General features: G+C 43.9%; 1 protein-coding gene across 1 annotated transcript in view; it reads left to right on the top strand.

Moving 5' to 3' along the window:
• Nucleotides 1-864: 864 nt before the first annotated feature.
• Gpr156 (G protein-coupled receptor 156) overlaps nt 865-14,006 on the top strand; it is a 66,560-nt gene continuing 53,418 nt past the window's right edge. Inside the window, exons 1-3 of the mRNA XM_090345666.1 lie at nt 865-905; nt 10,005-10,447; nt 10,647-10,780. Coding sequence (XP_090201792.1) covers nt 10,352-10,447; nt 10,647-10,780 — 230 coding nt within the window. The 5' untranslated portion in view covers nt 865-905; nt 10,005-10,351. The remainder of the gene's footprint in view (nt 906-10,004; nt 10,448-10,646; nt 10,781-14,006) is intronic.

Genomic DNA, 14,006 nt, shown 5'->3' on the forward strand with positions numbered 1-14,006 from the left:
AGAAAAGAAGCTAAACAATAAAAGAGTTCAGTGTTAATTCCTTCACTCCTGTTTATATTCAAACATGGAGTAATTTTCTACTTTGTCTGTAAATGGCTTCACATAATACCGGTTATCCTGTTCCTTGTTTTATCTGTTTATTATATTACATATATTATTCTACTAATACAAATGATCCACTTCAATATTTTCAACCACTACCTAATACTCCATTATAGAAAATTTCATATATTCTCTGATTATATCTCCATTGGTAGTTATTTGTCCCCCCTCCCCTTTTTTGGTTCTATGCAACATTTGTCCATACACTTTGGGGGTTTGGTTGGTGGCTGTGTTGCTGAAAGGAATCGAGTCCCTGTTTATTCTAGGCAAGCGCCTTGTCACAGCACCACATCCACAGCCCCCATATATTTTTATTTCCATGGGAAAGATTCCCTGAACTGGCATTTCTGAGCCAAAAGGAATCCACATGATTCAGATTCTCACTTGGGTCTCCACCCTCTTTTTGTCTTTCCCCCTATCTCCCACTGCTGCTCTGTGGGACGACCTGTGTGCTTAAGCAGGAAGCGTGCAGGGAGGACTCTTCTGTGCCAAGTGTGGATTATATGAGCTTGGCGGGGAGTAGAGTTTGTGGATTTCACTTGTTCTGTGTCTTTCTTGCATCTGGCTGGCCAGACTGTTTACAGTCCCCCTTGTTCATTTATGCCATGCTGGGCAGTGGAATTACCATTGGTCGTCATTGGACGCAAACAACAGGGCTGGTGTGTTGGGAATGGTGAGATCTCAGTTACAGCACTTTCTCACAAAGCCTTATCATGTATGTTTGTTACCTTTCTTTAACAGTTTCCCTGAGAAAGGGCCTTCCATTCTCATCTCAGTCGTCCTTCCATTTTTGACGATTTGAGGTATGTATATAGTCAATCTACTGGAACTGAGTATTTGACATGAGGATAATTAAGAAGATAAGCTCTTGGAAGTTAAGGATCTATGCCAAGCAGCAGAAACGGATAAACTGAACACTTCATATAAAAATTACAGTACGGAGAATAGACAAAAGAAGCTATAAAAAGCTGGAAGACTCTATATTATCTGTTCATTGTTTTAAATGTAAGAATTGTTTCACAGGAGTGTGTGTGTGTGTGTGTGTGTGTGTGTGTGTGTGTGTGTGACATAAAATGGACCTTATAATTTTCTACATTTTTTTTTACCAGTCGTGGGGCTTGAACTCAGAGCCTGAGCTCTGTCCTTGAACTTTTTCTTAAGGCTAGAGCTCTACCACTTGAGCCACAGCACCAATTCCAGCTTTTTTTCTATGTGTGTGGTACTGAGGAATTGAACCCAGGCCTTTATGCATGCTAGGCAAGCACTCTACCACTAGGCTAAACTCCAGCCCAATTTTCTCCATTTTTATTAGTTGTACAGGGCAGTTTCATTGACCTGTTCATGTATGCTCACAGAGTACTTTGATTATAGGTCACCTGTTCTTCTTTGTCTCTCTGTCCTCACTTCCCTTTTCAAGCAATTTTCAGCAAGCTTCATTGCTCCATTTTCACACATACACATAAAGTAATTTGACCTTGTTTCCCATCCTTTATCCTCTTTGTACCCCACTCCCCCCAACACACACACTAGTACTCATATCCCAACTGACATCGTAAATATTTACTGTTTTCTGGATGTGGTGCTATACTCCTGTAACCAGCTACTCCTACGGCTGAGGCTAGGCCCTGAGAGTTTGAGGGCTGCCTGGATAAATCCTAGTGGGAACTTAACTCAGAAACAAACCAAGAAAAGGAATGGGGGAATAGCTCAAGTGGTTAGACACTTGTCTAGCATGTGAGGACTTAGGTTTGATTCCTACTATTGAAAAAGAAAAAGGACAGTTTATGCAATTTATGCCTCATGAGAGCCAGGCTTTGTTGTTGTTGTTTTATTTTCTACAGTTTAGCTTGTTTGTTTGTTTGTAAGACAGGGTCTCACTATGGAGTCTAGGTTGACCTCAAATGGATGATCCTCCTACTTCAGCCTTCTTTGTGTTGAGAATACAAGTATGCACAACCATGCTCAGCTGCACATAGCTGGATTTTGTTGTTGTTATTTATTTGTTTTGTTTTGTTTTAAAGAGCTAATAGGAAGGCAGGATAGATACAAAAACTGAACACAGAAAAAATTGGACAAATAAGTAATAATATAATAGACCTTTACACATATTTGCTTAAATAATTAAGGTTTAAATGTATTATTTCAGGGGCTGGGAGTTTGGCCTAGTGGTAGAGTGCTTGCTTAGCATACACGAAGACCCAGGTTCGATTTCTCGGTACCACATTTATAGAAAAGCCGGAACTGGTGCTGTAGCTCCAGTGGTAGAACACTAACCTTGAGGAAAACCCAAGGACAGTACTCAGGCCCTGAGTTCAGTCCCTAAGACTGGCAAAAAAAATGTATTATTCCAATTGAAAGACAGACTGGAAGACTAGATGGTAATTGGATTGCTTTAATGTGTGATAGAGATTGTCATAGCCTTTATCATCTCAGAGCATCATGCTTTCTTTGTGGCTATCCACAAAGAGATATATGCGCTTATAAGGAATAGTTTTAACTTTTTACCCCTGTCTTCACCTGCATTGGGTTTGAATGAGGCTCTTCACTTGGGATGACTGAGTTTTATAGGTTGGTGAATGACCGGCCTGCGATCCCCCTTTACTAGTACATGTACAGTATTATGTATTTATATCTCTTCTCAGGAGATAATCCAGATATGTAAGGATCATTGCTATCCTATGGGTCTCATTTCTTAATAGTACTTCCTTGAAATTAATTTCTTGAGATTGATTCAAGTGGCTTGACATATGTGTGTGAGAGACATATATATGCTCTGCGATGTGCATGTGTGTGTGTGTGTGTGTGAGAGAGAGAGAGAGATAGAGAGAGAGAGAGAGAGAGAGAGAGAGAGAGAGCGACAGAAAGACAGACAGATAGAGGGAGAGAGACAGAGACAGACAGAGACAGAGAGAGAGAAAGACACACACACACACACACACACACACACACACACACACACACACCACTGCCACCAAAAAAAATAAAGAGAAAGGAAAAGAGTGGTTGCAGAATGACTCATCTACTATTCATTTCTTTCTCCTTAAGGAGCCAGAATTGCTGTTCCACAAATGAGTTGAGTTGCACAGCAACACCAAATAATAGTTTAGGAAAAAATACAACACCCAGCTGAAACTGGAGCTTGGAGACACAGCCTATGAGGTCACTTACAAAACATTTCTATCAGAAGGCTTTCCAGAGATAAGCCTCAGTGATTCCAAGGGCCTTGGCTCTCAGCCTCTTTTATAATGAGGTTGTGGGAGAACCTGAATGAGTGTCAGAAACCAGGGCTTACTGACCCTCTCCCAGCTGTGTGGCGCCCTCACAAATATCCTTTCATGGAGGGCTCAGTTAGCAATGTCGCTTGCTAAGTTCATTCAGCCTATGTTCTGCCAGACAGGGCTCTCGGTCAAAGCCAGCCCTGGAAACTTCAAGGCGACATTCTCTCTTCTCTATTGTTTCCTAAAGCTTGACTTGGTGGGCTTGACTATCTGATGCAGGCGATCTGGCAGGGGTCCTTCTCAGCAGTTCTCATGGAAAGAGGGTAGCCAAGTGGAATTCATTCTTGGCTCTTCATAGTTTTCGAATGAGACTTTCATTGCATATCAATGAGCTCTAATTGATATTTGTGACTGGGTTTTATGGAAATCGTGCATGTATGATTTGCATAATAGTACCAAGTGCTGTCAGAGAACCCGGCAACTCTGAAAAGTTGTTGAGGGTTTTCCTGGGTTGCTATTTGGATTTTTCTTTCCGTGTTCAAGCCCCTGTCCCTAGAAGAGTGTGGAATACTAGCAGGTCCATGGGATCTGGACATCAGACAGAGTGACTCCTGGGCCTAAGAGTCAGCAATGCATTTCAGGACAGGTGTCTGAAAACAGTCACACTGTGAGAAGTGCTCCAGTTCTCTCCCCCTCTCTTTCTCTTTTGCTTTCTTTGTTTTCCTTCTCTCTTTCTTTTCTTCCTTTCTGTACCAGTACAAGGGTTTGAACTCAGGGCCTTGAGTTCTTGCTTGGCTTTTTTGCTCAACACTGGTACTGTACCACTTGAGCCACAGCTCCACTTCCAGATTTTTGGTGGTTAATTGAAGTTCAGTCTCATGTGTTTCTTGCCAGGCTTCACACTATGATTCTCAGCTTCCTGATTGGCTAGGCTTACAGGTATAAGCCACCAGTGTCCATGTTTCTCTCTTTCATGAGTGAATTCTCCTGCTTCTCCCGAGTCACGAGAATCTCTAGGACTCTACTGTAGGTTTTCTGAACACCTATGGATCATGCCAACAAATATGTACCATATTCTGTGCTAGCTGCTAGAGCTAAACCACTTGTTGGAACCTGTTGGAGACTACATCCTTGAATCTTACCCACTAACTAATAGGTAACAGTTCATCAATACTTTCTGAATTAAAGAATATGATGTCTGCCCTTAGGGATCTGTAGTTCATAATTCTTACAAAATGTGATTTAAAATATGACATAAAGAGTCTTGTTCTTGATGTTAAAAGAAGCATTAATATTTCAGAACCTGAGATTGATTCTTTTAGGAATTTTGGAGAAATAAAATGAATAACCTTGGTTATATATGTCTCAAGTCTTTGAATAGATTACCGTATTAAATTGCAGACATGTAAAAGCCAGTATTTATTGAGAATCTGGTGTATATCAGTTACTTGTGCATGGGTCCTATAAATAGCCATATGATTTAATCAACAACAGAACCTTTGACATGCAGAGAGTATGGTCCCTGTTACATTGAGCAGATGCTAAGAATTGGAGAAGTGATAGGACCCAGGGACCCCAGCTAGAAAATATCAAGGCTAACCCTCGATATTTGTCTGTTATACTATCACTTATTATATTCCATCACACCAGGGTGAGTGGAGTAAAGCCAGACTCCAAGTACTGGGATGGGGTAGAGTTTTGGCCCTGGGGTGTCCCCTGCATTCACTTGACCTGCTGTTTATAAGAAACTATTACTTCTGACACTTCCATGGAATCTGGGAGAATCCAAACCAGTAACCAGACTGGCCATAATTTTGTCAAATGAAAACATGTTCTCTGGGGCCAGAATGGGGCTCTGGGATACAGGTCTTGGCTAGTGTGTGTGAGGCCCTGGAAACTTGCCACTAGAAACTTTCTTTAAGTGGCAACTCAGGCTAGGTGCCTGTGGCTCAAGCCGATAACCCTAGCTTCTCAGAAGGCTGAGATCAGAGAATAGCAATTCAAAGCCAGTCCAGTCAGCAAAGACCTTGGGTGAGATTCTTTCTCTAATAAACTACCAAGAAGAAAGAGAAAGAAAGAAAGAAAGAAAGAAAGAAAGAAAGAAAGAAAGAAAGAAAGAAAGAAAGAAAGAAAGAAAGAAAGAAGAAGGAAGGAAGGAAGGAAGAGAAAGAAAGGAAGGAAGAAAGAAAACTGGATGTAGAGCTGTGGCTTGAGGGGCAGAGCCCTTGAGCAAGATAGGCTTAGGGACAGCACTCAGGCTTGGAGTTCAAGTCCCGGGGCAAGCATTAAAAAAAGAAAGAAAACTAAGCAAGGGTGGCTCACATCTGTAATTCTAGCTATTTAAGAGGCAGAGATCTGAGGATCGTGGTTCAAAGTCAGCCCGGGCACTAATGACCATGAGCCTCTTACTTTCAATAAAGTACTGGAATAAAATTGGAAGGGGTGCTGTGGCTCAAGGGGTAGGGTAGTAGCCTTGAGCTGAAGAGCTCAGGGAAAATGCCCAGGCCCAGAGTCCAAGCCCCATGACTGACAAAAAAAAAAAAAAAGAGAGAGCCAGGAGTTTGGCCTAGTGGTAGAGTGCTTGCCTACTATGTACGAAGACCCAGGTTCAATTCCTTGGTAGCACGTACACAGAAAAAACTGGAAGTGGTGCTGTAGCTCAAGTGGTAGAGTGCTAGCCTTGAGAAAAGTCCAAGGACAGTGCTCAGTCCCTGAGTCCATGCCCCAGGACTGGCAAGAAAGAAAGAAAGAAAGAAAGAAAGAAAGAAAGAAAGAAAGAAAGAAAGAAAGAAAGAAAGAAAGAAGGAAGGAAGGAAGGAAGGAAGGAAGGAAGGAAGGAAGGAAGGAAGGAAAGAAAGAAAGAAAGAAAGAAAGAAAGAAAGAAAGAAAGAAAGAAAGAAAGAAAGGGGGGCAGTTCATGCATCTATAGTTTCTGGTAAGGTGGGAGGAGCCCAGGAGATTGAGCAGAGTGGCCCATGTAGCAAGAGCCCATCTCAAAAAAGAGAAAGATGAAAGAATTGAAATTAAAATAGTTCAGTTTCTCTCTCTCTCTCTCTCTCTCTCTCTCTCTCTCTCTCTCTCTCTCTCTCTCTCTCTCTCTCTCTCTCTCTCTGTGTGTGTGCGTGTGTGTGTGTGTGTGTGTGTGTGTGTGTGTGTTTGTTGTGGGGCTTGAACTCAGGGCCTGGACACTGTCCCTGAGATTTGTTAAGAGCTGGCACTCTACTACTTTCGGCCACAATGCCACTTCCAGTTTTGTGGAGGTTAGTTGAAGATAAGAGTCCCAGATTTTCCTTCCCTGGCTGGCTTTGAACTGTTTTCCTCAGATGTCAACTCCCTGATACAGAGAGCCACAGGCTCCCAAATTAGTTGAATGACTTAAAAAAATATGTCCTCCAAATTGTGGAAAGATCCTGAACTGGGAAGGACAGGAGGGGAGAGGTTTTGAAGCATAAGGATGAGGAAAGAGGTCTGGTGCCATCCAAGAACCCATGCAAAGCCCTAAGATCTCAACGCTTTGTGTGTGTGAGGTGTACAGTCCATTAACATGAGCTGATCAGGTCCCGGCCCCTTCACTCCACCCCGCCTCCCATCTCCTAAGCAGGTTGGGTTTGGAGCCACCATCTCTCCTGCCCCTGCTCCCCGCTCTCTGTACAAACCTAAGGGCCTTGAGATGGTTTTGCGGAAACTAGGGAAGTGCTTGAAAACAGAAGCACTTCAAAGACTTTAAGAAGTAACCTTTATCAAGTCTTCCCCTTTTATAAGGAAGTGTTAAGAAGATGTATGTAATTATGAGGGTTTCTTTTTCTTTTCTTTTTTTTTGCCAGTCCTGGGCTTGAACTCAGGGCCTGAGCACTGTCCTTGGGCTTTCTCAAGTCTAGAGCTCTACCACTTGAGCCACAATACCATTCCAGCCTTTTCTGTGTATGTGGTGCCGAGGAATCAAAGCTGGGTCTTTGTACATGCCAGACAAGTATTCTACTACTAGGCCAAACTCCTGGCCCCTAATCCTGAGTTTTTGAGAAGCAGATTAATTTAGTGTATTTTACATTAGAGAGAGAAAACAGGGAAGTCCCAGTGTTCCTAAGAAGTAGTCTTCTGCTATACCTGTGTTCTGTTGGGCCTGATCCACAAACTGACAGAATCCAAGAATTGACACCCAATTTCCCTGTCTGCACCAATCCAATTGCCTCCACTTGCTGCTCATGCTCATCCTGTGTAAGCTAATCATAGGATCCCAGTTCAAAGACAGCCTATACAGGAAAGTCCATGAGACTCTTATCTCCATACACACTCACCACCACCACCACCACCAACACCAGCAACAACAATAACAAAACACTGATTTTTCTGAATGAAGGCTAAGTCAGGAGGTGATGGCTGAAATTCCTTCACCAGGGTGTGAATGACTCATGTTGTGTCCTTATTCTTCTCTTCCCTAGGCTTTTTGGAGTTTTAAGAGTGTTTATGAATTTTGGGGCCGGGAGTTTGGCCTAGTGGTAGAATGCTTGCCTAGCATGCACGAAGACCTGGGTTCGATTCCTTGGTACCACATACATAGAAAAAAGCCAGACATGGTGCTGAGGCTCAAGCGGTAGAGCTCTAGCCTTGAGAAAGTCCAAGGACAGTGCTCAGGCCCTGAGCTCAAGCCCAGGACTGGCAAAACAAAACAAAACAAAACAAACAAACAAAAAAAGAGTGTTTATGAATTTAAAAATAGTTTACGTACAGATAGAATGCACTAGAAATGTATCCAGACCCTTATGTGTAGATGAGCAACCCTTCCATACTCCCAGAATCTCTCCAAGGTGGTTTGGGGTTAATAGTGGAGCCCTTCTGAGACTCGGTGTTCACAGATTTTCTCTCTGTTGATGTTGAGGCAATTCTTGGTTGTCTAGACCATTCTATAAATGCAAGCTGTTTGACAGTAGCACCTCTGCCTCTATCCATTGTTCTCCTCTCCCCAGTGATAGCCAAAAATGTTTCCGGACCTTGCCTGTCCTCTCCCTGAAGGTGCAGCATTGTCCTGGTTGAGAACCACAGATAACATGGTGCCCCTCTCCAGGAAACTTGCAGAAATGGAGTTCTGGAGACTCATTCAGGCCTGTGACTTCTTGGGAGAGAAAGGTCATCCATACTGTCTGCCTCTTGTAGATTGTATGCTAGAAGAACATTGGCCTTGAAATGAAAACGCCTCAATCCAAATCCTTTCTTAGAAGATGTGGAACAATAGTCTCTATCCTTCTGCTCTTCGGTTTCCACATGTGATTACAAATAATAGTTCTGTTTATATCACACTAACACCACAGTAATGAGCACCAAGTAAGATTTCATACACACACACACACACACACACACACACACACTCACTCATGCATACACACCTATCCCTCTTTCATAGAAGGATGCATACACATGGAGTTAATGATTCAATGCGTGATTAATTTCCAAATGTGATTAATAGGGCAATGTAGAAAAAAGTGCATCTTTAATCCACCGTGTATAGCCCTCTCTGTGGCCTGTATATGCCCCAGGCTAGAAGGCTCTGTAAGGGATATTTAATTTTAGGAAAGAAAGAAAAAAAAGAGAAGACCTTCTAAGCCATTAGACTTTCAACCATAGAATGCAAACAGCTAGGTTTTTTAAATTTGCTTCTTAATTTTTCATTCAGTAATCTGACCAGAATGCTCAAGAAGTGAAATGTCTTGACAGAAGAGACTGCTTTTCATTCTCTTGGGATTTCATGGTAGTGAATCTGGTGAATAATTCAGAAACATATCAGAGGCCGACGAATGGGCAGCACCCAGAGCTGTATTGTTCCTGCCTCAGCACACAGAATTCAAAGATAGCATTCCACACCTGCCACTATTGTTCTGCTTTAAACACTACCCCGTGTTCAGTGGCTATTTAAATTATAGTAATTAATATCTTTGTCCAGTTTTCTTCTACAATCAAAATACTATGTGACGCCATTTCAAAAACACCAAACAAAACCGTACCCTTTTAAATTCCCTCAGAAAAAAACTTCAAGTCAATGTTCTCTATTAAGAGAATTATTTTTTAAAAGAAGAATTAGGAAAATGTCCCCCTTGTCTACTGGTGCTAGTTTGAGGCGGTTAAGCCCTTCTACCTTTGTTCTATAAGGTTGTGCTTCTTTTTCCCCCTCTTCTTTCCCTTATTTCCTGTTTCCTTCCTCCTTCCCTTCCTCCTTGCTTTCCTGCCTTTCTTTTTCTCTCTCTTTTTTTTGTTTGTTTTTGTGCCAATCTGGGGCTTGAACTCAGGGCTTGGGCACTGTCCCTGAGCTCTTCAGCCCAAGACTAGCACTCTACTATGTGATCCACATCTAGCTTTTTGGTAGTTTATTGGCGATAAACTGCTGAAGTTAGCTTCGAATCTTAGCCTCCTGAATAGTAGGATTACTGGTGTAAGCTAGCAGCACCCTGCCGCCTCCACCTCCTCTTCCTCCTCCTTCTCATCACAATGTTCATGCTGCAAGCATCTTCTGAGAGGCTACCTTCTCTGTCCTCTCTGTTACTGCCTGACCAGCTTATTTCACTTCATTGAGTTTAACAGTTGAAAAACAAACAAGATTTTGAAAAAAAAAAAATGAACAACAGCCCTTAGCAACCTTCCCTGACCTGTAGCTAAAATGCATATGACTCAGTCTAATTGCTTTTCTTCTTTCAGTGTTTGGAGCAGTGACTGCCCTCCGGTGGTGAGCCAGAACCATCGCTGTATGGAAGGAAGGATTCCTTCATGCCCACTCTTGATCACATGGTGCAGCTGGCAGCAGGGCACCAGATGAAGGATGTCTGACGCTGGAATGAGTCTGATGAAGGGGTCTAATGAATCAACCCTTCACTTCCGCCTGAACTGGTTGTTTATCCTGGATTCTGAGCCAGAAGCCAGCTCTACAATGAGGGCTCTGAAGAAAAGATCAGAGTTGCTGCTGCGTTTCAGTCAACGGTCTGCAGCCATACCAGTGGACAGCCAAGACTGTGAATAAATGTGCACCGAACGGGTCATGTGGGGACATGGAGTCTGAAATAAACTGCTCTGAATTTTGCAACAGTTTTCCTGGCCAGGAACTGGATCGGAGACCCATCCACCATCTCTGCAGGACAACCATTGTGAGTGAGCAGCCTTGGAGCAGATCTGGTGGCAGTGGTGTTGGTGCGAGTGTTGGTGGGGATGGTGGTGCTGGTGGTAGTGGAGGCAATGCTAGTTGTGGAGGGAGAGGAAGAACTTCCCAAGCAGGATGAGTACTTCCAGCTTTGTGCTAGCCCAGGAGACCCTTCATTCCTAACTGTCTCTTTACTGTGTCCTCAGACCTCTTCCCAGCCCAGCAGTCCAAGCATCTCCGTATCTCCTGCCCTCCTGGGTATCATGTGGACTTTCCTCAGCTGTGGATTGCTTCTGATACTCTTCTTTTTTGCCTTCACAATTCGCTGCAGAAGAAACCGGTAAGCCCCATCCCACATGCTCATCTCTAGTAGTGAAACCAAGAAAGGCAGAGTGCAGCCACCAAAGATGTCTTGCCAGTATCAGCACAATCTGATTGCCATTGTGGTCTTGTGCCACATGAAAAGAAGCCCCACCCCCAGCCCAGTACCCTGGCCTTCCTGTGTAATTCCCTCTAGGGAAGTCTCAGCTCAGTACTGAGCTAACTACTACATGGCTACCCCAGAAGACAATGTGAGTCTTAACCCATAAAGGAGAGTAGATGAGGTATTTCTGTCGAAAACAGACACTATGGCCAGGTGCCGGCAATTCACTCCTGTAATCCTGGCCACTCAGGAGGCAGAGATCTGAGGATCATGGTTAGAAGCCGGCCCCAGTAGAAAAGTCCCCATGAGACTCCAGTCTCCAATCAACCACTTAAAAACCAAAGTAGCACTGTGGATCAAGTGATAGAGTTCTGACCTTGAGCACAAAGAGGCTCAGGGATAGTGCCCACGCCCCGAGTTCAAGCCCCACAACTGAGAAAAACCAGAAACTATGCAGAGAAAATGTTCAAATCAGCATCAGATTTATTTATTTTTTTTTGTGGGTCATGGGGTTTGAACTTGGCCTGGGCGCTGTCCCTGAGCTCTTCAGCTCAAGGCTACTGTCCTACCCTTGAGCCAAGCCCCACTTCCCATTTTCTAGAGGTAAATTGGAGATAAGCATATCAAGTTCTTTTGTGCCCGGGTTGGCTTTGAAGCTTGATCCTCAGATCTCAGCCTCCTGAGTTCAGCATCCGATTTTATGGTCAGAATACTCTACTAGACAGTCTTAAGAAGATTAAAATTGCAACAAATAGTGCAGTGTTCCTAATTTACTGTGACTCAGACCTGTAATCCTACCTACTTGGGAGGTTGAGATAGGGAGGATCATGATTTGAGGCCAGCCTGGGCATGTATGTGAGGCTCCTTCTCCACTGATAGTGTGGCACCATGATATAAACCTGTTGCTCTTGCTAAGCAGGAGACTGAGATCAGGAATATTGCTCAGACTAGCTCAGACAGAAACACTAAGAAGAGTACATCTCCACAGAAGTAGCTGGGAACAGTAGTGTGTGCTTTTCATCCCAGTCATGGTGGGAAGTAAAAAATTGGATGACTGCAGTCCAGGCATATGCTGAAGAAGGCGGCACAATTGTATCTCGAAAGTAAGCAGTTCTCAAAAAAGGGCCGGAAGTCACTTCTGGCTTTTTCTGTGTATGTGGTACCGGGGAATCTAACCCAGGGCCTCATGCATGCTAGGTGAACATGCTACCACTAACCCCTGCTCCTGGCCCTGAGGTGGTTATTGACATACTATGTGAAGTTATTTCTTTTCTCTTTTGTCCCCATTATGGTTTATCCCCTGTTGTTGCTATATCTTATTTTGGTACTGGTGCATTGTATATACGTTTGATTTTTTGAAATAGGAAAGGGGAAAAACAAGATGACCGGGAAGGGGTGGAGGGAGGGAAAGTGGAAAAAAAGCATGGGAAAGGGGTATCAGTGTTCAAGACGTAATGTGTCCACTACCTGACGAATGTAACTATAACCCCTCTGTACAACACTACGACAACAAAATAAAATGAAAAAAAAAGGGCCGGAAGGATTGCTCAGCAATAGAGCATCTGCCTAGCAAGAGTGAGGCCCTGAATTCGAACCCTAGTAACTGTAAAAGCAAAGCAAAACTGCAGCTTTACTGGCTGATGAATTATTCTGCTCCAGGGTCTGGTGGGCTCAGAAGGCACTGGCACAGCAGGGTCTAAACCTGTACCTCCCAAGGCTGGTCCACGTGCAAGATGGTGGTGTTTCTGCAGGAACTTGCAGACTCTTGCCTTTGCTGTTATCTTTCTCCTCCCACAGAACCCATTCCATCCCATCTCTTACACACAGCCCTCTACCACCACCCGCATTCCCTTCTCTCCCAGGCCCCTGGCTGACATCTGGCTGGAACCCACCATCAGAATTCAGCCATTCCCCCAGAGGTCAAGTTCCTGAAGCCCCACATCAGCGAGCAAGTGGCGATGCACCATTGCCTGTGGATTTGATATTCTGATGGGCATAGTCTCGTGTCCTCTCTAGCAGGCATTTGGGATGTACTTGCCAGTTCAGACAATGAGGACTGTTAGACAGAGTGGCTTGTTTGTGTGACTAGATCAGCCTCAGCATGGCTGTGACCGGAGGACATTCTCAAGATGGCCCTGGCCACTCTTCATTCACACGGCCTTCAGGCTGTTGCCTGCTTACTGTTCTGCCTGGCAGTTTCCTGGATCTTCCCACGACTGCTTCCTTATCTTCTATGTCTTGATTCCTGCGTCACCTCTTTAGAAAAGCCATCTCAGATGTGCCTTCTCTCTCCAGAAGTCACCCAGATCCTTTCTCGTTGCACATCCCATTGCGCTGTTTAATTCTCTTTATAGTGAGATACTATAGATACTACTCATCTATTCAACTATTCCTTCATGTCACTATCATGTAGCACAATATGCAGTCTGCAACCACAGGGACCTGCTGTGTCAGGCTCACTACCATGTCTCCAGCACTCTGAACAGACCCGGGGACATCATAGCTGCTCAGTAAATATGTTGTTGGATGGTCCTGGGAGAAAACATACTCAAATCCCAATGGTGGCTGCTGCCATGACAGTACCAGAAAAATCATGCGCATCAAGTGAGAGAACCAGCATGTACATTCCTATAGCACAGATGAATTGACCAATAAGAAAAGGAAGTTGTTTTACGTTTCAGCCTCTCCCTGCTGCAACCCCTTAGCTTCAAGCATTCCAGGCAAGCTTTTTCCAGTCAGACAGGAAATCTTAAGCTACTGCTCTGGATATCTTCTTTAGTGCAAGTAGTGGCAGGATTAGGAGGCTCTGGAGCCATGCTGGCTCCTCCATGAAGCTGGAACAGATGAAGAAGAAGGGGAGAGAGCTGTTCTAAGTCTAGAGACTTTGATGCAGGCCCGTACTGGAGGCTTGAACTCAAGGACTTTCATAGCTTTTTCAGTCTGCCACCTGAACCACACTGGTTTTTGCCTGGTTAATTGAGTCTCACAGAACCTCAATTATAAGGGTCTCACAGGCTTTCCTGCCTGAGCTAACACTGAATTATAATCTTCAGATCTCAGCCTCTTGAGTAGCTAGGATTACAAGTGTCCAATGGTGTCCAGCCTGCAGCATATTTTTAATTTTGGTGACAATTGCTATCTA

This window comes from Megascapheus bottae, chromosome 1 (genome assembly GCF_031878675.1).
Source record: "Megascapheus bottae isolate mThoBot1 chromosome 1, mThoBot2.hap1, whole genome shotgun sequence".
Classification (NCBI taxonomy): Eukaryota; Metazoa; Chordata; class Mammalia; order Rodentia; family Geomyidae; genus Megascapheus; species Megascapheus bottae.